This window comes from Hippopotamus amphibius, chromosome 7 (genome assembly GCF_030028045.1).
Source record: "Hippopotamus amphibius kiboko isolate mHipAmp2 chromosome 7, mHipAmp2.hap2, whole genome shotgun sequence".
NCBI classification, from domain to species: Eukaryota; Metazoa; Chordata; class Mammalia; order Artiodactyla; family Hippopotamidae; genus Hippopotamus; species Hippopotamus amphibius.
The window spans coordinates 3,502,615-3,527,045 of record NC_080192.1 but is presented as its reverse complement, the minus strand read 5'-3'; the positions used below and the strand labels follow the sequence as shown (position 1 = coordinate 3,527,045).

At 53.5% G+C, this 24,431-nt stretch overlaps 1 protein-coding gene across 1 annotated transcript; it reads left to right on the top strand.

Moving 5' to 3' along the window:
• Positions 1-743: 743 nt before the first annotated feature.
• On the top strand, positions 744-24,214 carry GTSE1 (G2 and S-phase expressed 1). The gene is made up of 11 exons (XM_057742811.1): positions 744-1,200; positions 6,961-7,018; positions 7,118-7,742; positions 10,542-10,712; positions 11,364-11,487; positions 13,089-13,463; positions 18,761-18,833; positions 20,823-21,053; positions 22,404-22,602; positions 23,003-23,215; positions 23,693-24,214. The coding sequence occupies exons 1-11, from the start codon at positions 1,179-1,181 to the stop codon at positions 23,774-23,776; spliced, it is 2,175 nt and encodes a 724-aa protein (XP_057598794.1). The 5' UTR covers positions 744-1,178; the 3' UTR covers positions 23,777-24,214.
• Positions 24,215-24,431: the final 217 nt, after the last annotated feature.

Genomic DNA, 24,431 nt, shown 5'->3' with positions numbered 1-24,431 from the left:
AGTTAGGCAGGAACCTGAGCAGATGATGGAGCCCGGAAGGGAAGCATGGACAGAGGCTCAGGGAGGGTCCCGGGACCTAGGACACCAGAATGCAGTGGAGGGGGCGGCAAAGAGCGAGGCGGAAGGCTGCAGAGGGAGCCCCTACATAGAAACGAGCTGTCGCGATGCCCGGACTAAGCCTAAGGGGTTGCAGAGGGCAGGCCGTGCTCAGGCCCTAGAGGGGTTCTCCTGGTCCAGGGGCATAAACTAGGGTGTCTGGTCACCCAGAGTCACCTGGGCGATCCTCGGGGCAGGGACCGGGTCTTCTCACGCTATTAAGAACTGACCCGTAATACTCTATAAAGCAGGCAGGTGCACCTATTTTGTTTGGTCGTCACATCAACGCTATACGATAGGAATTTGATTTTTACTTAAAGATGAAGAGCCGGGATCTGAAACACCTCCCCAGCCACGTGGAGCTGCCCGGATGCCGAGGCTGCGGAGACACCGCGCGCGCTCTAAGGGGTCCGGCCCCCGCCGGCCCTCGGGCCAGCGCAGAGCGTGGAGACAGTGCGCACGCGCGCGGAGCGCCTCTTCTGCGACTCCGACTACAACCCCCAGGATGCACCGGGCGCCGCGGCCTTTCAAACCGACCAATCAGCAGGCGGCAGCGCGTCCGCCGCGGCGCGTTTAAACCCGGGGCGGAGGCGCGTCGGCCGGGGCGTCGCGGCAGCTCGGGGTGAGGCGGCCGTGGGGTGCCGGGGCCGGGGGCCGCGGGGGTTCTGGCGTCGGCGGGCGGCTTGGGCCGGGGGTTCGGGCCGGGGGCCGTGGGGGCCCTTCGCGCGCTCCGGCGGGGCCGCCCCGGGGGCAAACCGGGGCCCCCCGCCGCCCAGCCCGGGAATTCGGCGGTCGGGTCCGGGGCGTTCAGGCCCGTCTCGTAGGGCGCCGCCCCGGACGCGCGCGGGCCCTCGGGCCGCGTCGCGGAGCGTCTCGGGCGGCGGCGCCAGTGGCCTTTGTCGGCCTCCCGGTCGCTCCTTGACCCGCCGCGGCCGCCGGCCGCCTCTGCCCGGTCCGTGCTGCGGCGGCCCCGCTGCGGGGCGTCCCCGGGGCTGACACCCGCTCCCCTTCTTGCCCCGGTCCCTGCAGTGACTTCCGGCAGCAGCGACGCGCCCGCAGCCGGCCTGGCCCGAGGAGCGGAGATGGAGGGTCCCAGGAAGGACGGTAGGTCGTGCTCACTGCGGCGCTGCCGGCTCGGGGCGCTCCGCGAAGATGTGGGTCGGTGTAATGCTCCTGGGGCAACGTGCGCGTTTATTCATTCAGGGCTCACCCCGTGCTCCACAGCCGTGGGGCTCCTGGTCCCTGTCTTCAGGGAGCCTGCATCCCTTTAGCAACTTTTTTTTTTTATTATTATTACGGTTTTCTACATTCCCTTTACCCCCAGTTATAACTTCCGTAGTAGCAGAGATTCTTATCGGTTTTATTTACTGCAGTGTCCTCAGGCCGTGCCTGACACTCGACAGTCAGATATTTGTGGGGAACTTTGATGTTGCCCTTTTTTCGCTCGTTGCTGCTTTCTTGCTTGCTTTATGTATTTGTGATTGCATCGGGTCTTAGTTCTTTAGTGGCTCGCGGGCTCTCTAGTTGTGGCGCGCGGGCTTAGTTGCCCCACCGCCTGTGGGATCTTAGTTCCCCGACCAGGGGTGGAACCGGCGTCCCCTGCATTGCAAGACGGACTCTCAACCACTGGACCGCCAGGGAAGTCCCCTGTTGCTGGTTTCTGTTGGCCTGTTTAGGATCTGCGCCACCGCCTTACTGAGTGAACCTGGCCTGTAACTTTGCTGTCCTGTTTGAGTGTAGAAGTGAGATCACAGCCTCACAAAATGAGTTAAGGGCCGTACCCTGTTTTTCTGGTAAATCGTGTTGACATCCTTTTATCCTTAGTTCTTCACAACCCCCGTGCGAGTCAGGTAGACTGGGTATCCCAGTATCCTTATCTCCTGCATTGTGCAGAAAGCATCCTAGAAGCTGCCAGTCATCAGCGCTGCTTCGTGGGATCTAGAACGGTATTTGCTGCCGCAGCCCTCTCCTCCGTCCTCTTGTGTCATCCCTCCAAGTCCCTTCCACGTGCCCGCGGAATCCCCATTGCTGCTTCCTGAGGCCTTCACCCCATCACCCTCCCTTCCGTAGCCTCACGTTTTTGCCTGTCCATTAACTCATGCTGGCTGTTACCTGACTTATCCCTGTACCCTCCACTCCCTCTCTACTGCCAGAGCCAGACTTCAAGAACTTTCTGTATTTGTTTCATTATTTTTTTCACATCCCTCAACTCTCAGCAACCTCCTCTGCCCTCACACTGCGCTCAGGCTGCCTTCATCAGTCACTGAGGACATCTATGTTGCCAAATTTAGTCATCTTTCTGTCCTTTCAGTGACTTTTTGACCTTTTCTCCTTCGGAAACTTGCCTCCTGCCTCCCTGGCTGGTGTTTCTCCATCTCTTTGCAGCCCTCTCTTCCTCTCCCACCTCCTGAAGCTGATCTCCCCAGGACCTGGTCTGGGGTCTCTGTACCGCCCCACCCCCGCACTGGCTCTCAGACAGTCCAGTGCCTTTAAATCCCTCCTGCTTTCTGGCGGTGCCCACGTTTTGTCTTGCGCACAGCCTCTGCTCTGAGCTCTCACCTGCCTGGTTGGCATCTTCACGTGAATGTCTCCCACCTCTTCCTCAGCAGGTCCCCCCTCCCACCCTGTTCTTAGAGGGTTCTTTGTCTTTCTAATGGAAGTAAATTGCCCCTCATTCACCCAGCTGTGAAAGTTGTGAAGCTGCCACACCATCAAGTACTGTCATTTCCACCCTGTATTTTGGATCCAGCTACTTCTTTCCACCTCCAGCCAGATGCCACCACCTTGGTCTCAGCCTTGTTAACTCACCTCCACCTACTTGTGTATTTTGCCCTTTGGCCAGTGTGTGCACTGTAATTTCAGTAGGTACTGCCAGCTTCTTTTCTGATACACTGTACACAGCCACCAGGGTAACCTTTTAGAAACAAAAGTTAGAGCAAAACACTCTTCTGCCTAAAATTCTTCAATAGCTCCTGTCCCGCTTTGGATAGAGTAAAAGCCTGTCCTGGCTTCGACACTGTCTGGGTTCTGATCCTACCTATATTTCCACCCCCTCTGGCCACTGGCCAGTTCCTCAGAGGTGTCGCCACCTCCATGTTGGCCCTTCACCGCGCTGTCTCACTCGTGAGCCCACTGGACAGTGCACTCCCAGGGAAGCAGCTGGTGGAGGACGCCGCCCGTGTTTGCAGAATGGTCGAGGCAGCCAGCCCAGGTCACTGAGCCAGTCGCAGAGCCAGGCATAGAAGGCTTTCCCCCTAACTCCTGGCCCAGGATTCCTTTTTCCAAAGCAGACGGAAGTCTCTCACGGTAGCCTATAAGATGACTTCCTAGGCGCAGACATGTAAAAAGTGAAATGTCTGTCTCCCTCTCCTTTTTGTCCCTCAGGTGTCCAGTTACCACCTCCAAAGGCCACCGATAACATCGGTCTCCTGGCTGGTCCAGACCTAACTTGTGCAAGGGCAAGGCAGTACGTGTCAATCCAGTCCCCCTTTTTTATAGCATATAGAACCTGGCCTGCATCTTGGTTTTGGCACCTAATTTATCTTGAGCTTTGTATCCATTCCTGAAGTGTTACTGTTCTTTTTTGAGCCTAAGTAGTGTTGCATTCTGCTGTGGGGCTGTGCTGTACTCTTATCTGCTATCGGGGAGCATTCAGTTTGTGTCTGCAAAGCAATGCTGTAATAAGTGCTGCTGCAACACATAACATGGTGGGGAATCCCTGGTGGTCCAGTGGTTAGGACTCGGCGTTTTCACTGCTGAGGGCCCGGATTCAAACCCTGGTTGGGGAACTAAGATCTCACAAGCCGTGTAGTGCAGCCAAAAATAAAATTCAAAAAAATAAATAAAAATAACATGGGATACTTGACAGCAGTAAAATTCTGGATCAGAGGGTGTGTGCATTTCTTACTTAGTAGATACTGCCAGGTTACCCTCTGTAGAGCTGTAGTCATTTACAAATCAAATGTTTTGATTTTTAACAATCTTACGTAAATGAAAAGTGGAATCTCAGGAGTTTTCTGGTTGTATATTTGAGAACATGTCATTTTACCTTCTGTGCATTTCCTCTCTGTGTGCCCTTTGTCTCTTCTTCCCTTACATGCTAGTTGTTTCCTTCCAGTCTGTAGCCCTGGTCACCAGTCGGCCAGCTGTGAGGTGAGCTGCATGCACGTGTTTTCTTCCCTGCTTGTTTCTTTTACCTTTGCTCATGGTGACTTCTGCCATGCAGAGTTGTTAAATTTTTAGTATATGGGACTATCAACCTTTTGTTTTATGGCTTCCAGTTTGGTATTATAGACCTCTGCACTCCAGGCTATTAAGTGATTTCTTATGGTTTCTTGTTCCTTTAGGGTTTCATTTGTTTTCAATTAAGTCTTTGACTTATTTGGAATTTGTCCTGGTATCGTATGAGGTATGGATCAAATTTTAGATACATATATTTTCCCCCCAAAAGGTTGTTGAGTTTATCTCAATGCCATTTATTGAATAACCCATTTTCCTCTTTTATTTGATATGTTACTTTTATGATATACTAAGCCTTTCTTTATATCCATCTTGCATATTTCTTGTTAGGTTTGTTCATAGGTGTTTTGCATTTTTTTGGTGCTACAGTAATTGAGGTCTTTTCTTCCATTATATTTTCTGTTCTTTTTAGATATGAAAGCTGTTGTTGTTGTTGTTGTTGTTGTTTTGTGACTGTGCTGTGCAGTATGCAGGCTCTTAATTCCCCAACCAGGGATCAAACCCGGGCCCCCTGCATTGGGAGTGTAGGGTCTTAACCACTGGACCTCCAGGGAAGTCCTGAAAGCTGTTGATGGTTTTGTGATAATTTTGTCAGCCATTTGCTTTTATTCATTTACAATTTATAATAGTTTTTAGTTGATTTTCTTGATTTTTCTTGTGTCTGTAATCATAGCTTCTGTGCAGCAGTCAGTTTGAGTGAGAAATATGGCTTTGCTGTTATAAGCCACTTGAGGTTTGGGGATTCTTTGTTACTTCAGCATACGTTAACCTATCCTAACTGATAAAATATATTTGCTCCTGGCTTTAGAAGGAATGCTCTGATGGTATTCCATTAAGCCTAACTTTGGCTTTTGGGTTGAGATGGGTACTTCCTTATGTGATAAAATATGTCTATTACTTTATTTGTAGTGCTTTTAAAGTCAACAATGTATGTTGCATTTTGTCATGTGCCTTGTCAGCGTACAGGGAGACGACGATGGCTTCCCGCTTAGGTCTGGTCATGTGATCATGCAGCTAGACTGTGTGCAGCTGAACTGTCCTGCAGGCCTGGCGGAACCTTGCTGGGTCACAAGGGAGTCGTCTTAGTCATCTCTTAATGTGTTGCAGGGTTCTGCTGGCAAATATTCCTATTTAGGATTTTTATGCTGACACAAGCCAAGTCTGGAGTTTTCATTAGAGAGCAAACTTTGTAGGGTTTGGTATGGCTGTGCTTGCTTCATAGAAGCAAGTTGAGAGATTTCTCTTTTCCTTTCCTTTGGAGCAGTGCAGATGGTTTTGGAATGACGTATTCTTTATAAAGATTTGTTAGAATCACCCTGTGAAGCTATCTAGGACTTGTGCTTTTTGGGGGAGAGTATCTCTTTAATAATTTTCTCCAGTTATTTTATGATAATTGAACTATTAAGAGTTTTTTCTTTCGGAGTCAATTTTGTAAATAAATCAATTTTAATCACTTAAATACAAAAATATTCTATTTCCTAGAACATTTTCTGTATTAGCCAGGTTCTTAGGTTTATGTGCAGAGTTGAACAAACTAGCTTATGAACCGTTTACTCTCCTCTTTCTCTATTTCTCTTTATTTCATTTGTGCAGTTGTGCTTTCTACCTTTTCCTTGATTAGGTAATTAGGGTTAACTGAAGTGACTAAGTAGGACCTAATTAGGATGTCAGTGTACAGTATTTAAAAGTTTATGGTTTTGGTAAGCATGCTGCATTGTTTATTAGGATCAAATAAAGTAGGATTTGTGAAAGTGCTGTATATGCTTCACAGTATCGAAAGACCAGTTCACTGCATTTTGATAAATATTTGCTGAGTCCAGGCCCTTAGCTGCACATTGGGGACTTTGGGAGAGTATTAGGCACTTGCTGTCTGGGAGGAGCTTGCAGTCTGACTGGGGCCATGGAAGGTGGAGGGACATTTACAGGATGGCGATGCCGAGGCAGAGGTCGGGGGGGCCCTAGGGGGGAGGGCAGGAGTGGAGCAGGGTGTGGAGCTGGAGCAGGGAATGGTTGTCCCAGCCGAGGGACCTGCCGCCCCAGAGCCCATGGTCTGTTAGCGGAGACCCGTGTGCAGGCAGGGCTGGCGAAGGCGCTGTGACGGACAGGGCCGAGGAGCAGTTTATCTGGGGGTTCAGGATGGGCTCCAAGGAGGGGTGACAGTCAATAGATACGTATGGGGCCCTGCTGTGTGTTTAAGTAGCACCGAATTTGCTTTTGAAAGAGGAATAGGTGTAGTTTGTCAATGGAGAATTTAATTCTAGGGGAGCTGAGGCAGGTGGGCTTTTGAAAATGTTCTTTACCAGAAAATGACTTACCTAGTCTTGCAAAGCTAGTCGAATGACTCGGTGAATGCATTTTAGATTATATCTTTAAAATAAGGGCTTAAAAATAAGGACTTAGGCTTTGGTGGCAGCTTAGCAAACACAGAATGGCTGATGCTATTTTAAAAAGAAAATGGAAAACATAAGATAATCTAGAGCCCCTTGAGAAAATGTGACTATTAAAATAATGATGTCACACTTTTGGAAGTGAAATTTCAAAATAGCTTTGACAGCTGTAGAAACTCGTGATGTTTTCTCAGTATCAGCCCATCCCTACAATAATGACCGACGTTTTCCTCCCCAGATGTTCTTCTTTTGGCTGATGAAAAGTTTGACTTCGATCTTTCATTGTCTTCGTCAAGGTAAGCAAGTGAGTTTTCGTCCCTCGCCTTGGTGTAAGCACATTCAGTAAAGTCCTTCATTTAAATGCCAGTGTTAATAATCCTTTTCTTTTAAAATAGTGCCAATGAAGATGATGAAGTCTTCTTTGGACCTGTTGGCCATAAAGAAAGATGTATTGCTGCCAGCTTCGAATTAAATCATCAGATTCCTGAAGAACCTCCGTTGCCAGCATCTGGAAGCCACTTCACTTGGAGTCCTCTCACTGGGGAAAAATTTGTGGAAGTTTATAAAGAAGCTCACTTACTGGCCTTACAGATACAAAGCAACAGCAAAAGCAAGGCGGCCCCCGCTGCCAAGCTCGAAGGCCCCGGGAGCCAGGGCGTGGAGGGATTCATACAGGAATCAAAGCTGAAAATAAACCTCTTTGAGAGAGAAAATGAAGTGAAGAAAAGCCCCAAGTCCCTCAAGAGGGAGACGTATTACCTGTCGGACAGCCCCTTGAGGGGACCGCCACCCTGGGGCACCCAGTCGCCCTCGAGCACAGCCCTGCCGGCTGCTCCTGCCCAGGCCGGCCGCCCCCCCGCGCCGGGGCCAGCGCCCGCTGCGTGCTCTCCTTTGCCGGTGGAGCCGAGTGCTGCTCCCCCCCCGAACCAGGCCAGGGCTCAGAGGAAGGTGGCCAGCAAGTTGCCGCCACCCCGAGCCTCATCTCTTAGAGGAAAAAGCGTTCCGTCGGCCGTGGAGAAGGTAGCCAGCCCCACTGCCCGCACATTTACGTGGGGGACCAGCCGCTGCCTTGCTTCTGAGCCCCCTCGGTTTGTGGGGAGAAACCTGGGAATGTCGCTGCGCTGAGGGCTCTGAAGCGTAGGTGTAGGAAGTCCAGGAGGAGCAGTGCCCGTGGCGTGGGGAGCTGGGCTTGGGCGGCCTGAGTGGGGCTGCCTCGCTACGGTGGTGACTTAAAAACACCTCCTCCTCAATTCTGTTTGAGATTTTTCCTTCTGTTTTGTTTCAGCACTGGACATTCCACCCGTTAGGGATTTTATTCACATTAACAAGCAACTTCTTCCAAAAACTCCCCCTCCTAGAGTAGCCGTTAGTCTTCCTCCTTAACCGTGACGGGGTTTAGATAGCTCTCCCCGCAGGCACCAGTGGGTGCAGTGTCCTGGGAGGTGACGGTGGACTTCTACGCCTTTGGGGCGCGGTCAGCCAGCTCTGGGAAGCTGGGGGTCCTAGTGGCTCTTGAGGGAGGGCACTGGGGTAGCAGAAGGTGGGTGTCGGACTGCGGCCACCTCCTGGGTCTGCCTTACCCGTCTCTGCTCGGGGAGGGAAGGAGCTCCTACTTTGGAGGAGAGGCATCAGAGAGGCCTGGGAGGAGCAGCTTGGAGCCTGCCCTGCGCCCTTTCCCAGCTCTGCTGCCCTGGGCAGCAGGCTTCAGCTCTCTGAGCCAGTTAGAGAGGAATGATGCTTTGTGGGGTTGTTAGCAGGTTTAGGTCAATGCCAAACATCCAGCAAGGGTCTAGAAAATGCTGTTTCCCTCTGCAAGCACATTTCCTGAACCACACGAGTTCCTACTATCAGAACCCAGAAGTGAACCCAGCTGAGAGTGGGTCTGCCATGCAGAGTCCTGGACCAAGGGGGCATGTGGCCTTTGCTTCCCCAGGTAGCTGAGGCTGTTCCTTTAATCATGCAAACTCCTCTTCCTGGAGATTGTTTGGTTGTGAATTTCTAAAGCGATGTTTCTAGAATGAAAGCAACATGGATCTGTGTATACATATGGACCTGGGCCCGGATTTGTGTGTGTAGCATGTAGACTCAGGGCAGAGAGGTTGTGGCAGAATTTTGGCTATCCTGGGTCCTTCTATTTTCCTGGTCGTAAGTAGCGCTCTAGTGCAGAGAGCTGAGTTGCGGTCAGTGAGGCATCAGCTGGACCGCTGAGCTGCGTTTGCACTCACACGGGCGCCCCCACCACTTCCCGCGTGGTTCTGTGGGGAAAGTCATTCACGTCTAGAGTGACTCACTGACCCACGTCGCCCTTGTGAGGACTGCCTCTAGACACAGCTGGGCCACTTGGTTGTACTATTTAGAAATGTCTCTTCAAGACAACTGCTAGGATGGCTGTAGTTAGGAGGAAAAACAGAATAACAAGTACTGGTGAGGATGTGGAGCAATTGCAACCCCCATGCATCGCCCAGGGGACTCTGCAGTGGTGCAGCCACTGTGTAAATGGTCTGGCAGTTCCTGGAAAAGTTAAACATAGATTTATCACAGGACCCAGCAAGTCCACACTTCGGCGTATTCCTCAAAAAATTGAAAACATATGTCCACATGAAAACCTGTGTAGCAGTGTTCATAGCACTGCTATTGCAGCCATGTTATTATTCAGCAATATTATTACTCACAATAACCAAAAAGCAGTAACAGCCCAGATGCCCGTGGGCTGATGTATGGATAGGGAAGTGTGGTCTGTCCACGCAGTGGAATATTTTTGGCCATGAAGAAATGCAGGACTGACACATGCTACACACGGATGACCCTGGGGAACGTGGTCAGTGAAGGAAGCCAGACGCAGAAGGTCCCGTGTTGGTATGGTCTTGTTTATTGGAAGTGACGTAATAGGCGAGTCATGTTCCAGAGACAGTAGGTGCGTGGTTGCCTGGCCAGGAGGTTGAGGGAGTGCAGAGTGGCTGATAATGGCCATGAGTTTCTTTTAGGGGCAACAAAGTGCCCTAAAGTTACATTGTGACAGTGGCAGCACAGCACAGTGTATGCTTTAAAGTGGTGAATTTTATGTGAAGTGTATCTCAATTTAAAAAATGATGTGAAGGGAGTTCCCTGGTGGTCTAGTGGTTAAGACTCCGCGCTCCCAATGCAGGGGGGTCGGGTTCAATCCCTGGTTAGGGAACTAAGATCCCACATGCCTCACTGCACAGCCAGAAGAAAAAAGATGTGAAAGAAAAAGTTCCTGCTTCATCTTGATGACTGTGTGAGCTTTTATTGCTTCCTGTCAACTCTTCTGGTTGTGAGGGTTATTTATGTAGCACGGATTGGTTCCACGAATGCCCTTGTACCTAAATGTCAGGAATTTATTCTCTGCTGGACTCTGCTCGCCAAAGAAAAATGGCTTTCAGTACTAGATGAAGATTTATTGCAGTTGAGCAGCTCCTCTGGTGGAGGGCACGACCATTTAATGAATGATGCCTTTCTGTACAGCATTTTAAAATTTGTACAACTAGAACCAGTTTCCTCTCTCACCCTGAAAGAAGAATCCTGACTGAGGAATAGCTCTAGAGGAGCTCTTCCCTATTAATGATCTGTCTTGGTATTATTTTACCCTGTTTTTAATGAGGGAGCCAACTCCATCATCATTTTTGTCTGGTAATTTAGCGGAGGAAGTGAACCGCTATGTTCCTTCCCATCCAGTTGATGAATTGGGGACCATGTGTTGGGAAGATGGATGGTGCCTTCAGTTGCTATAATTGAGCCTTCGTGTGTCTGTACTTTGTGAAACACTAGACAGTTCTCACGTTTCAACTTACAATTTTTCAGCCTATGAAAGAGAAACCAGCTAGTCCTTCCAGGATGAAAATCCTACGTGAAAAAGATTCCCACAGCAGCGTGCCCCCTGACAAGCCCCGTGCCGCCCGGGACATGACCAGCTTGCCAGCCGGTGGAAGCCACGTGGCCCCAGGCAAGCGGTCGCTCCCTGTTCCCAGCAAGGTGGGTTGGCCAGGGCTGTGGGGGGCTTTGGTCTGTGGTTGAAGGGAGTAAGGAGCCGCTTTGTATACGTAGGATGTGTCTTGATTAAAATCAAGGTTTAAGGAGGTTGAAGATAGGAGCCAGGAGAGGCAGCTTGGTGAAATGCAGGGCACGCAGGCCTGGCACCCATGAGGGCTGGCCTCTGCGCCCTCAGCTGTGTGGGCTGAGAAATGTTGAGCCCTCTGAGCATCAGGGTGTCCGATGGCAGAGGTGCTGCCTGCTTCCCTTGCCGGGTCCGTGCACCAAGGAGGTGGGATGTTGGTGCTTTGAAAACTGCAGCCCCTCACAGGCGTGGAGACCTCCATCCACGTCTTTGCTGTTTATTTTCCAGCATTGAGCCGTGTGTGCCTATGAGAAGTGCCACGTCACTGGTGGTACTTGTTAAGGTTGCCCAGAGCTGGGCCCTGCAGCTGTTGACTCTGCAGGCTGGGGTCCAGGCCCCACATCTGCGGTCAGCAGGCTCCCAGGTGTTCCTCATGCAGGGCCTTGGTGACCACACTGCGGGACGTACTGCTTGAACTTTTTCTTTAAATTCAAGACAATTTGTAAACTATTTAAAACCTCACTTTTGCAGAAATAAGTTATGGGTAGGTAATGAAGTCTTTGTTTTAGTCCGGGCTGAAGAAAACCACGTTAAAACCACCTGGATGTGCTGGCGGTCTTGCAAGGAAGTCCTCCTCGGGGTCCGTCTCTGGCATGAGTTCCAGTGTGTGTGCTTCTCCAGCGGGTGGCAAAGGTAAGGCCGGCCCTGACGCCGTCCATTCCTGCCAGACTCCTCATAGACCCACTTAGCTCAGCAGAAGGTTCTGGAAGGCTTGCTGTGGTCTGGGGCAGGAGAGGCTGTTGGGGTCCCCGTCCTCAAGGTGCTTCCCCTTTTCTGAGGAGAGGCACAGTCACACGGGTGGTCTTAGTTTAGGGAGGGGTAAGCTGGCACAAAGTGGGCACTCACTGCAGGCGCCAGAGGACCTGGGAGGACGCTGAGAGCAGCCTCAGCCATGTGATCGGACACAGGCTTTTAAAGTAGGGCTGTTCCAGATAGTGTAGGGCACAGGGCCCATGTAACTCCTGCGTGTTTACTGAAACCTGCACTCCCAAACCTGTTTAAATTCCAACTACTTTTTAGTCTTTCCAAGCCAAGGCTGCCATCTAGCGGTAAAGGGGAGAAACCCTAGTCGGGGAAAGGCATTCCACTTCCTGCTCGTAAGGACTAAACCCTCTTCAAATTCTATTTGCTCTGTAGACTCTGACTGTAGTCCAAGCAGCATGGTGTGCATTTTGTACACAAAATGTGAAAAGTCTGAACTCTTGAATGAGACTGATCTGATTTGGAATCCTGACTGCCAGTTGGTGGTTAAGAGAACTTGAGTTGTTTCTATATTGTTACAAGCTGAGGAGATGACACCTCCCTCGCAGTGTCCTTGTGGGCCTTAGAAGAACCGCGTCCAGCCCCAGCCCTGGGTCTGGCATGGGGCACGTGTTCAGCGAAGAGAAGCTCTGCTGCATTCGGTGCTGTGTGGCTTCAGGGCATCAGCACCATTTTTGTGTAGGGTTTCTGATCCTGCCTCTGGGAAAGGTTGGGACAGGTTGAGGGGGCTTCTGGTGAGTGTATATTTCTCCGTTGTCCGTAGCAGAATCCCCAGGGTCAGATCCGGTAGTGTGATGGGGAGAGCATTACATGTGGTGTAATGTGAGCTGTGGCTTCAGTCATTCTCTTGAATTTCTCTTTAAGAACCTTTTACGGGATTGGCCTCTGTATTGGGTGTATTGGCAGCTGAGTATTTTCACCCTAGTTTATCTGTTATGCTGATTTAAGTAGTGCTCCTAATTGATGTGACCCAACTTCCTTGTAATTTAAAGGAACCGACAAGTAAGGATTGTCTCCTCTCCATGTTTTCCTCCCCACCTCCCTGACCAGCCAGGTGGGCTGTGTGACTAGACTGTCCATTTCACCTGCTCAGCTAGGGTAGCTTTCAGCTGTCGACATAATCAGTGAAGATGGGAGAGCCTGAACTTGTGTATCCTTATATGCATCTTGGTAATTGTGTCTAGAATTAGCGCCTTAGAGCACACTCCACTAAGTCACGAGCAGCCTGGGTTGTCCTGTGTTTGGGGATGCTGCCTTTTGGACATACAGAATACTGTTCATGTGTCATATTTTTTTTTTATATGGAAATCATCATGTTTGAAATAAGTTGTTTTCCTCACTTGAAAATGTTGTAAGGTAGATATCTTAAAGATAGCATATGCTGTGTGTGTGTGTGTGTATGTTACATAAGTTCATGATTTAAAAATAACATCAGCTTGAGTGATAACCAGGTTTTGTGTCTCCTCTTCCAGCTAAACCAAGTGAACATCCAGGCATCCCTGCAGAGAGTTCCCAGTCAAACACTAGCCAGTTGGGCAGAACAGGACTTGCCATGCCGCGGCCGTCTCTGCAGGTGGGCCCTGCAGGCGTGTCCTGCAGGCAAAGCCAGAGGCCCGTGGTTGCTGAGCTGACAGCCGAGCAGCTCAGGGCGTCCACCAGAACGGCTCTCACCCAACCCCAGACTCCAGAGCAGGGAGGCCCTGGGCGGAACTCTCATTTCAGTTTGTCACAGTCGTCTCAAATGAATAAGACTGGAAGTACAAGAAGGCGTGATTCCTATCTAAATTCCAAGACAAAGTTTATGCCTACCCCTACAGATCAGTTTAAAATTCCTAAGTGTTCTGTTGGTAAGTAATAATAAACTTTAATGTATTTTTAAAATATTGAGCAAATTATATTTAAAATTTTTTAAATTGTTGGTTTTGGTGATGGTGGTTTCTTTGCTTTTGTTTTTCTTAAAGCACTTTATGTTCGTCTTCTAATTTTCATAGTTTTGGATAAGTCAGTGAATTTCTTACCTTAAGTTACTCCCCTCTGTGTAACATGTCACTGTTCCACGGCTGCTCTTAGGACTTTCTCTTATTATTTCCCGCATGTTGGTTATTAGGTGTTTTATGTGGCTTTTTTTGTGTTTATCCTGCTTGGGGGTTCTTGAGCTACTTTGATCTGTGGGTTGATATTTTTAGTCAAATCTGGGGAAAATGTGTGCATTATTTCTTCAAATATTTTTTCTTGCTTTCCCTCATTTCCTGGGACTCTAGTTACCTGTGTTATAGCCTTCCTGATGTCTTAGGTCACTGAAGCTCTGTTCTCCACTCCCCCGCCAGCCTCCCCGCCTCTTTTCTTGTGGTTCAATTTGGATAGTTTCTACTATCACTTCTCCACCTGTGCACATCTTTTTCTGCAGTGCGTCTAATCTGCTTTTAAGCCCATCCAGTTAAATTTTGATTCCTGACATTATAGTTTCCACATGTTTGTCCTCATGGTGTTTATATTTTCCTTTGAATTCTTGAACATACTTATAATGGTGGTTCTAAAGTCCGTTTCTTCTAATTCCATCTTCCCTGTCATTTTGGGTCTGTTTCTGTTGACTGATTTTTTTCTGGTTACGGTCGCATTTTCCTGCTTCTTTACATGTTTAATAATTTTTTATTGCCTGCTAGACATCATAAATTTTACATTTCTGCATGTCTGGACTTTGTTGTCTTTCTTGAAGGAGTTGAATTTTGCTCTGGCAGGCAGTTACATTTCAGGAGAACGTGATCCTCTTGAGGCTTCTTCTAGAGCTCGGATGGGGCAGGTCTCAGCCTTTGCTCTTCGGGATGGTTCAGCCCTGCAGCTAACGCGTGGCCTTTCCGAGCCTCTCCGGGATGTGCCGTGTGCCCGCGAGGTGTCCCCTCCGGTGGGTTGGTGCGCGTGTTTCCCGCCTGTGTGACGATGGCGGTGTTCCCGGCGGTGGTTCTTGCCGCACGCGTGTGCTGCTGCTCGCTGTGCAGCCTGGACCTGGGGCCCCTCTCAGCGTCCTAGAGCTCCTTCTCTCTCTGTAGCTCCCTCCTCTCCAGGACTCTGCCCCTCCAGCTCCAGCTCCTCGGGTTCTCCCCGCCTGTCCCGGCATCCTGGCAGGGCTGCCAGGTGGGAAGCCCCGTGTGGTGTCCAGCAAGCAGTAGGTGGGCATCTGGTCCAGGTGAAGTAACGTGATACACGCGTGTAATGTGGGGGTGGCATGGAGCTGCTGAAGGGCGGACAGTCCGGCCTCCTCGCTCAAGCACGTGCCTCTGGCGGCGTCAATATTCAGAAGTTGTCAGTGTCACTGGCCAGCACAGTGGCCTTTCACACCTAGAAACCTCACCCGAGTTCCTGCTCAGATAAGCGTGAGCCGTTCTGTGGCGTATTGTCCAGCGCTGGGTGCTCTTTCAGGTACAAGGGATATAACGGTGAGATGGATGCTACTTGTGGAACTTACATTTTAACAGTAAAAGATAAGAAATGTCAAGCAAGTCTACTTTCAGGTAAGTATAATGAAGGGACTACAAGAGGATGGGGAAGAATTCAGATAAAAGGGTTCTTTCAGTGCAGGCACCCTCAGGAGGTGACACTGAGCTGAAAGCGGAACCATGAGGAGGAGGCTGCCATTAGAAAAGCCAGAGAGAGAACGTTCCAGGCAGGAAATGGCAAGTGCAAAGGTCTGAGGCAGAAAGATGCTGGACAAGTTCTGAAAACAGAACAAAGGCTGGAGTGGTAGAGGTGTAGTTACGGTAGTTAGGATTAGATTCTGCTACAAGCCCAAAATAGCACTGGTTTTAATCAAGGTAGATGTTTACTTCCCTCTCACATAAAAGTCTACGCAGGTTTTCCAGAGCTGCCGTGACTCTCCTTGTGTTAGGGATGCAGGCCTCTTCCGTCTTGTTTTGCCATCATTAGTGTCTCTGCCTCATGGTCTAGCATGGCTGCACCAGCCCCAGCCTTCACAGCTACTGGTGGGAAAGAGGAAATAAGTGAAGAAGAAGAAGAACACCCTCCCTTCCAGGGATCCTTGCTGGAGGTCGCTTGTGCCACATCCTTCTTTGGAAGTCATTGCGCGGGACTTAGTCCCGTGACCATGCTTACTTGCAGGCGATGCTGAGGTGTGGGGCCTTTACTACACTCAGCTAAAATGCCTTCCTCAGAAGAGGGGAGAGGTTACGGAACAAAACCAGCAGCCTCAGGCACGTCAGTGAGCGAGGAGAAGAGGAAAGAGAGACGGAGACGGCCAGCTCGCATGGGCCCTGCCTGAGGTGGCCGTCGGGTACCCGTGCAGGAGGGCTGCCTACAAGGGCTCTGAGCAGGCATCCCGTGACCTTCGACAGGTCCCTCAGGAGGCAGGGGGACAGGCCCCGTGGCCAGAGTGGGAGCAGGGAGGACCATGTAGACGCCTCGCCGTGGTCTGGACGAGAGATGGTTGAGGTGGTGGTGGAGAAGGTGAGAAGGGCTCTGACCTGGGGACCCTCTGAGAGATCGGGGGGATGTGGCCTTAGGGACTCAGAGTGACCCGAGGCTTTGTCAGGAGCCCCGTGGTGACAGGAGGGCCGGGGGAGAGCAGCTCGGGATGGAGACAGGTGGTCCGGAGTGGACTGTGGAGTCTGCGATGCCCAAGGCTCCGTGGGCCGGGTGAGCTTGGACCTCAGAGGAGCAGCCTCAGCTGGAGGTGGAGTTTAGGTTTCTGCAGCGGGGAGCCGAGTGTATGCAGACACGGACGCCCTGATAGGGCGGCCTTCGGGGCAGCCCCGGCGCAGGGCTCAGCAGCGTGGGCTTCCTCTCCTCCCAAATGCTCGGAGCCGACGCACCTCTGGCCGTGGTGCTGCCGCTGCCCAGCTGCTGTCCGGTCCCGCCCTCCGCTGCCTGGGCTGTGCCCCCGGCCTCCTGGACGTCTGCATGCTGGCTTCGCCAGGCTGTTCTTATCACTCCGCAACATCAGGGCTGTAGCTGGCACACCTTTCGTCGTTCATCCTGGGCCGGATGGTTCCCGTGAAGTCTGCACGGCGAGGCTGCGGGCGTGACCCTGCCGCGAGGCACATGCAGCTCCGTCCGTGTGGGGCCTGCTCACTCTGGCTGCCGTGGGACACTAGCTGTCATCACGGAGCAGACTTGGGGACAGTGTGAACAGAGCCTGCAGTGGAGCCTTTTGTGGACCACTTTCTGAAAACATTCCTGGGACAGAGTGTCATTTACTGTGACTTTGCCACCAGGGGCCACCCGAGGGACGGAGACCCCGAGTGACTGGCAGGCATCTCGATGGATGGGAAGCTACTTGGAACAGCACCTGCAACTCTGGGAAGAAGTAATTTCCAAGCCCTTTGGATGCGATTGGTTGACTGTGGGGTATAATAAGGGTACTTTAATAATCTAAAATTTCACAGAAAGTGTTGCCCTCCCGTGCACCCTCTGGAAGCTCCTGAAGAGTTTTGCACTAAAATGAGGGAGGAAACAGGAAAGAGGGAGATATGGGGCCTGAGAAAGGGGGAACCCAACACAGGAAGGGGTGAGAGAAAGGGGCCCAGCCCGGTCTGGGAGAGAGACTTCCAGGAAACGTGTGGGCTCAGTGGCAAAGAGGTAACCACGTGGAAACGCTCCCAAAGACAGGGATTGTGGGACATTTCGTCACAGGCCTCCGAAGAAGAAATCAACACACGGTGGAGGCGGTTTTGTTTTTTTTTTTTTGGATAGTCACTTATTTAGCCGCACCGGGTCTTCGTTGTGGCATGCAGGATCTTCGTTGTGGCATGTGGACTTCGTAGTTGCAGCAGGTGGACTCTTAGTTGCGGCATGTACGTGGGATCTAGTTCCCCGGCCAGGGGTTGAACCTGGGCCTCCTGCAGTGAGAGTGCGGAGTCTTATCCACTGCAAGGTAGGGGATGGATGGGCACTGTGGGAAGATGGGCCACGTACTCCGCTAGACTCAGCTGTCAAGCGGAAACCCTGGAGGACAGGCGGCTGCACAGGTCCGGCCGTGGGACTGTGAGGGAGCTGGGTTCACATCATGACGTCTCAGGGTTTTGAAAAGCGAAGAAGTAGCAGGATATGTAATTTAGAGACAGAAGGCAAACACCTTAGGAAACAAACCAGGTGGAAGTAGGGTGGGTGTGGCTGGAGCCTGCCATCGTGCATCTGCCTTTTTTTTTTTATTGGTGTGTGAATCGCTTTGATCACATCGACCTCTGAAAAGAACAGGCAGTGGGAGATGAGGGCAGGCATGTGCGGGAGGCTCTTGAGAATTGCTGTGAGATGCACAGAGACGTGGGTGGGGACACGGAGGGGGGAGGGGCAGGCTGGTTTGAGATGGGGGGAGCCGAGGTGGGGGGTACCTGCAGGAGTAGAGCCTGCGCCTTGCCTGCCTCCTCGGAGACCCAGGCCGCCTTCCCCTTCAGGGCTGGGGTCGGCCTCTGCCCGGGGCTTCCAGGATACAGCAGGATGCTGCCTGGGGGCCTGGCACCTGCGGCTTTGGGGGGTCCCCAGGTGAGTCTGGGACTTGCTCCCATGGAGGACGGTCTGGGGCTCAGTCCTTCAAGCCTGTTTGTTGTCACCTTGTGACCAGATGGGATCACACACATGGAAACACTCGTCAACCGCCAGACAGCACATAAATGACATCACATCTTAACATTCCCTCTTGCCCTCCCGGTTCCTGAGTGCGGAGGTGGTGGCGGGCTCTGTGGGGCTCGCCTGGAACCTCCCCATGCTGGCGCCGCTTCTGTGGGGGCTCATGGGAGACCTGATGGGGTGTGTGCTGAGCGCTGCCTCCTCTTTGGCACTCAGGCCACTCCGCCCCCGGCTGGGGATTAGCCAGGCTGAGGGCACGGTGGGACCAGGGCTCTTCCTCCGCAGCCAGTGGTTGGGCGCCAAAGCCCTGCCAGGTGGGTCCCCAGGGAGGGAGGACACGTCCCCTCCCACACTCCGGGGCCGACAGGTGTTCTCTCTGGGCTTTTCTTTCTTTCTTTTTTTTTTTTTTAATTTTATTTATCTCTGGGCTTTTCTAACCTTCGTCTACCTTCTGTGCCATCTTCACTGCAGCTTGGGAAAATGGGACACTTCGAGGAGGACCGCCCGTTTGGCGCAGGTGGATGTATCACCTGTCCCGTGTCTGACTGCTCACTTTCTCTCGTCTCAGGTGAACCCCCGGATGGCGTGACACCAAAGTCCTGTCGGGCGCAGAGACCGCAGTCCTGCACGTCGGTGGGGAGGTACTGAGTTGATCTGCGTCCTCTCTTACGAGAACAAACTGAGACCCCTGAGACTTCTGAACCCACAGCCTGGCTCCACGTGCTGGGCCTGAGCCTGCATGTTGTGTCCCCCGTGGCTGACAGCGGCCCCAGACGCGCCTCTGGGGGCGGGAATGCCGGTCCTCAGCCGTGAGCCTGTGGTTCTCCAGCCAGACCCCCCAGCCCCCCGCAGGGGTTCCGATCAGTGGGTCTAGGGTGGAGCCCGGGCCTGCAGGGTCTCCCGGGTGACTCGTGTGCCCCCGTTGAAGACCCCTGGCCTGGCTCAGTCACTCAGACTTGGGGTTGAGTCCCAGGGCTTCCACTGCCTGGTCTAGACCTAGTGCAGGTTCCTAAATGTTCTGACCTCGTTTCCTCATCTCTCCAGTGGGGACGGAAGCAAGCACAGCCCGGCGGTGCTGCAAGCAGTAGGAAGACACATGCGTGCGCACACACATACATGCGTGCGCACACACATATGTGCGCACACACGTGCGTGCGCACACACATACGTGCGTGCGCACACACATACGTGCGTGCGCACACACATACGTGCGCGTGCCTGGAGCCCTTCACGCGGGGGCGGCCCCTCCCCGCTGTCCTCCCGCTGCCGCCTCTCCTGCTGCCTGCTGAGGTGGGTGGGCTGCTCCACCCGCACACCTGGTGACCAGGCCCCAGCCCGGCGCTGAGTGCTGGCACCGTGGAGGGCCCTGGTGCTGCTGTGCAGTCCTGGGTCCCTCCGCTGGGGACGGGGCAAAAGTGAGGTCACTGACCCACCGGAGCACTGTCCCCAGGGCTGGGTCCTGCGTCAGCCTGTGGCCAGGGTGGGAGCGCTGCTTTGGCCTTTGCGGGGCGAGGTGGTCAGACCAGCGCCGGAGCAGGGGCCCTGGTCCTGGGTCTGCCCGGACTCACCTGGGCTGTCCGCCACTCTTTGCACGACTCTGGTCCTTCATTTACTTGTATGTGAACCTGGGAGGCACTTCCTGGGGTTGGAGCACATGCTTCCCTCACGGCATCAGCCCCGCTGAGCACCTTCCCGCCACGCACGGTGGGTCAGAGCAACCCCCAGACCAGACGCCCGCATCGTGTCACCTCTCTGTGCCTCGGTGTTCTCACCTATACACTAGGGAAGCAGTTCCTACCTGCCAGGGTTACTTTGAACGTTGCATTCGTTTATGTGTTCACTTATTTTCCGTGGAGTGCTCAGCAGTGAAGGATGTGGGGCGGGTTCAGGAAGCTGGCGGGCTCGGCGGCGTCCTTATAGCCCCTCTCCTGCCCGCGCTCCTGCAGTGACCGTCTCCCAGGGGATGTGACCGTTCGCTTTTAGGCTCCTCTTCACATGCAGGCTGTCCCCGATGGATGACAGATGTGGCACCGGCCCCACGGTGGTGGAGGTCCTTGACTCATTTATGTTAAGATCACAGCGTACTTTACTCGGCCTTTGTCAGCAGCAACAGGACAAACCGACAGGAGGCAGGGTTTGTTGGCAGGTGAAGTCACAGCTGTTGCCAGGGTAGGAAGGAGAGATGCGTGGGAAGCAGGCACCGGGTGCCCTGGGTCACTCCGCTGTGTTCACCTGAGTCAGGGGCCGCAGACCCGGGAGCAGGCGCGCGGGGAGAGGGCGCGTGCGCTCGTGGGCCCAGCCGCGTCTGGGCTTCCTCGTGGAAATACGCCAGCACGAGGTGACTGAGGTTCCCGTGGGCACCCGTGAAGAGTGTTTCACATGGTACCACCCACAACGAGCAGCCACACTGGATGAGAACCTCACGTGGACCCACTGAGGAACCAGAGTGCATGCCAGGGCTCCCGGGGGGTTGACGGCAGCACCCCCCCCTCCCCCCCCGAGGAGCGGGCTTTGCTGGCTTGAATCTTTTATGTTGAAACCGTGGGCGTTCTCCTGTGGCAGCGCGTGGCTGATTCGGCAGGTTTTGTCTTGTTCCAGGTCACCTCTGCTTAAGACTCTCGTCTTTCCAGGGTTGCGCACAGCACTCCTGCGAGACGGGCCTCGGCCTCATGGAGCCTGGCGAGCGGCGTGAGGACCCCCGTGAGCACCAGGCGCGCCTCAGCCCTGCCCACGCCTGCCGGCCGGCGACTCTCCACCCTCCCCCCAGCCACCCCTGTAACCATGTCCAGGGCTCTGGCATCCCCCCTGCGTGTGTCTGCTCAGCGACGTTCTTCTGAGCCCCAGAGGAAATCTGCAGTGAGGTAGGAGTTAAAGGCTGTACTGAGTTTGTCTCAAATGTGTAAACCCTCGAGCGATCGTGTGCTGGGACGTCATGGTCAGGAAGCAGCCAGACTGTGGTTCATCACGCGTCTGCCCCGCGGAGCCCAGCCGCACCGCGCGCCCTCCCATTGGTGGGTCTCTGCGGAACATCACATCCCGGGTCCGGGCTGGAGGCCTGGGCGCGTGGGGAGGACACCTGGACCTCGTTACACCCTCGGAGGAGGTGAGGGCCTCCCACAGGGAGGAGCCCTTGGGCAGAGCCGCACAGTCAGGAGCTGTCCTTGTGGCTGGGTCCTGGGGAGAGTCCCACGAGCTCTGAGGCCCTCGAGGGTCTCAGTCAGGGTGACCACACTCAGCTTCCTGGATGCTCCCAGCCCGCCTCTCCCGCCTCCCACTGCCGTCTCCCTGCTCCAGGCTCACCAGCGCTCGCACTTGGGCTGCCCTGGTCCTGCTGTGTCTGCAGGAGGCTGACCGGGCACAGCGTGGGCATGAGGGCTCCAGGGCTTCTCGTGGCTGGGGTTCTGGCGCAGACCTGCCAGCCGTGTGTGTCGAGCGTGTCTGTGTCTGTTTAGTTCTCTGAGAACAGAGAAGACTGAAACGAGAGTGCTGGGCTCTGTGTTACGCAGGGGAGAAGGGACGCCAGGCAGTGAGACACAGGCCTGTGTGTGGACAGTCACAGTGCTCTGTTCACGTGTAGGTAGGTTTGCAGGTGTCAGTAGAGGAAAAAATTCTTTCAGATTAGTATGAAGCCTTTAAAATATTAAAAAGAAAATATGCTGTATTCATTTACGGAAACTGCTGCTTTCCTCGTGTAATTCAGTTCCGAGTCATGGGGTGTCTAAGGCCCGCCAGGCGGCAGACTCTGTCCTGGGCCTGGAGGCGCAGCGGGAAGTGGGGGAAGCGGGAAGACGGGTCTCACTGCACCGTCTAACGGGAAACACAGACACCAGAGCAGCATGTCAGCAGGGTGACGGACAGGCGGAGCGTGTAACCAGGGCATCGAGACCCCCTGAGGAGGTGGCATCCCGGGCGGGAGGGTGGACGTGGCCGTGGCGCGTAGACAGAGGTGGGAGAGCCGCGCGCGGTCCTCGCGTGTTCCTCCTCTTTAATACCTCATGGAAAAGGGAGTAGAACAGGCACGTGGGATCCACACTGGTAGCTGGCGCTGAGAGGAATCTCCGAGACCACTTAGTCCTCCTGCGGGCGCAGGAGCCAGAGCCGGGCACTCTCCACTGGATGACCTTCTCCAGAAACAGTCCTCCCGAGTCACAGCTAACAACGGAGGGTCTTCCAGAAGCGTTCTGACGAGATGCCCTTTTTCTCTCCTGCAGATCTGCGCCCGCGAGGGAGGGTGATGGCAGGGCTGCCTCCAGGCGCTCAGACTCGTCCCCAGAAGGGCGCTGCTCTCCACCTGCTGTGGCACAAGCACTTAGCTTTTCTCCAGAAAAGAGTGATCTTACTTTTTCAAAAAGTACCTCCCCAGAAGCACTGGACGAAGCACAGCCACCTGAAGCTGCAGCCCCCAGTGAGGTGAGAGGAGCAGGCGGGGCTGACTTGTGCGGTCCTGGCTCCCACCTGGTGACCGCAGGACATCCCCTGTGACCCGGGGCTCTCGCTGGGCCAAAGGAAGGGGTCAGGACCTCCTGCCTCTGGAGGAGACAAGGCTGCGTCTCCCCTGCATTTGGCCACAGAGAGGGCCAGGGCTCAAAGGGTGGCAGGTGGGCAGCAGGGCTGCGGGGGGCAGCGAGCAGGAGGGGAGGAACCATCAGGGCTTGCGCGCTGCGCCCCTCCCCACCAGGGCCCACCCCAGCCCTGCTTCCTTGGCTTTCCAGACTGCCAGACACCTGGGACCTGAGCAGAGCCCACCTGTCTTCCCCAGATGGTTGACAGAAGGTGCTGGGCTTGCCTCTCAGTCTTGTTTCTCGTCCAGGCTCTTCTTGTGGACGTCACACTGGATCAGCTTAGCATCACCCCGCGGGCTGCGGCCACACCCCTGGGCGACCTCCCACTCATGGACTTCTGCAAGACTCTGGAGGCAAGCGTGGCTTTGGGGTCTGGAGGCGGGCCCCTGGTCGACCTCCTGACGAACACCCCAGACGCAAACAGGAAGGCAGCAGCCAAGCCCCCCCACGAGGTGGGACAGGTGAGGCGTGGCAGGGGCCCTGCTGGCTTTGGCCTTGGGTGGTCTCGACTGGGTTTGCTGCTCCACCAGGCACATCACGGTGCCCTGGAGAGTGGCCCCTGGGGCTTCTGTTGGCGACGTGGCTCAGCTCACCTCACCGTCAGGGGTGTGACTGCACACTTCCCAAGTCCCAAGGCGGAATCCCTGGAGCCCTCCCAGGGCTGGGGTCCCCTGGTGCTTAATGTGTGCCTCGGGAGCAGAAATGTTTGAGGAACTCAGAGTTCTTCAGGGTGTGGTATTTTCTTCCTCCAGCTGCGCACACAGGATGGTCAAGGTTTCTTTCTGCTGGGCCCGAGCTGGGTTCACCCAGCAGTCTGGCACCGAGCCGCGGGGAGCTGGCCGCAGCAGCCCGGTCCTCAGGGAGCCAGTCCTCGGGGTCTGTGGGCCGGGGCGGGGTGGCAGGGCGCTCCGCTCACCTCTGTGGCTTCTCTCCTGCAGCTCATAGACTTGGCTTCCCCTCTGATCCTGCGGAGCCCCGAGGCCGACAAGGAAAACGTGGAGTCACCACTTCTCAAGTTCTGAGTGGAGTGAAACCCTCTGCGTTTCACTCACAGTTACAAGAATAGCCAGTCCTCAAGTGGTTTTCAACCCTCGGAAATAAGTTTTAGGAGAAATTGTGTTGGAAAAATTGAAAAGCAAAACAAAAACCTACGTAAAGTGACCATGCCTGGCTGCGGAGCACAAGTCGCTCCAGATGAAGAATTTGTTTTGAATCTTCTGTATGTAAAATAGCAAGTGACTACTTTTAAAATTGCTTGTATGAAAAGTTAAATATTCTAGATTAAATTAAATTGTAAAATAAATGGAAATGTATTAAAGCATAAGATTATCCATATTTTCAAACATGCATAGCTATTTTTATTATAATTGTGCAGAATTTATATTATCCAAATGTTAATTCTTTCTACAAAAGTGATTTTCAGAATTTAGGGTGAATAAAAACTGGTTAAATGCAGGCCCCAGGCCCCAGGCCCAGGGCAGGCCTAGTAATCTGCATCTTCATTGGGCACGATGGGATGGGCCACAGACCACACCTTAAGGGGAGGCTGCTCTAGGGAGGCGGGGGTGCAGGGTGGAGAGGGGAGTGCGGGAGAGGAGGGGCTTATCTGACAGCAAGGTGACAGGAGGGGTCCAGGGACCGACCCCTTGGCGGTGCTTGGTGCAGATGGAGGGCGGC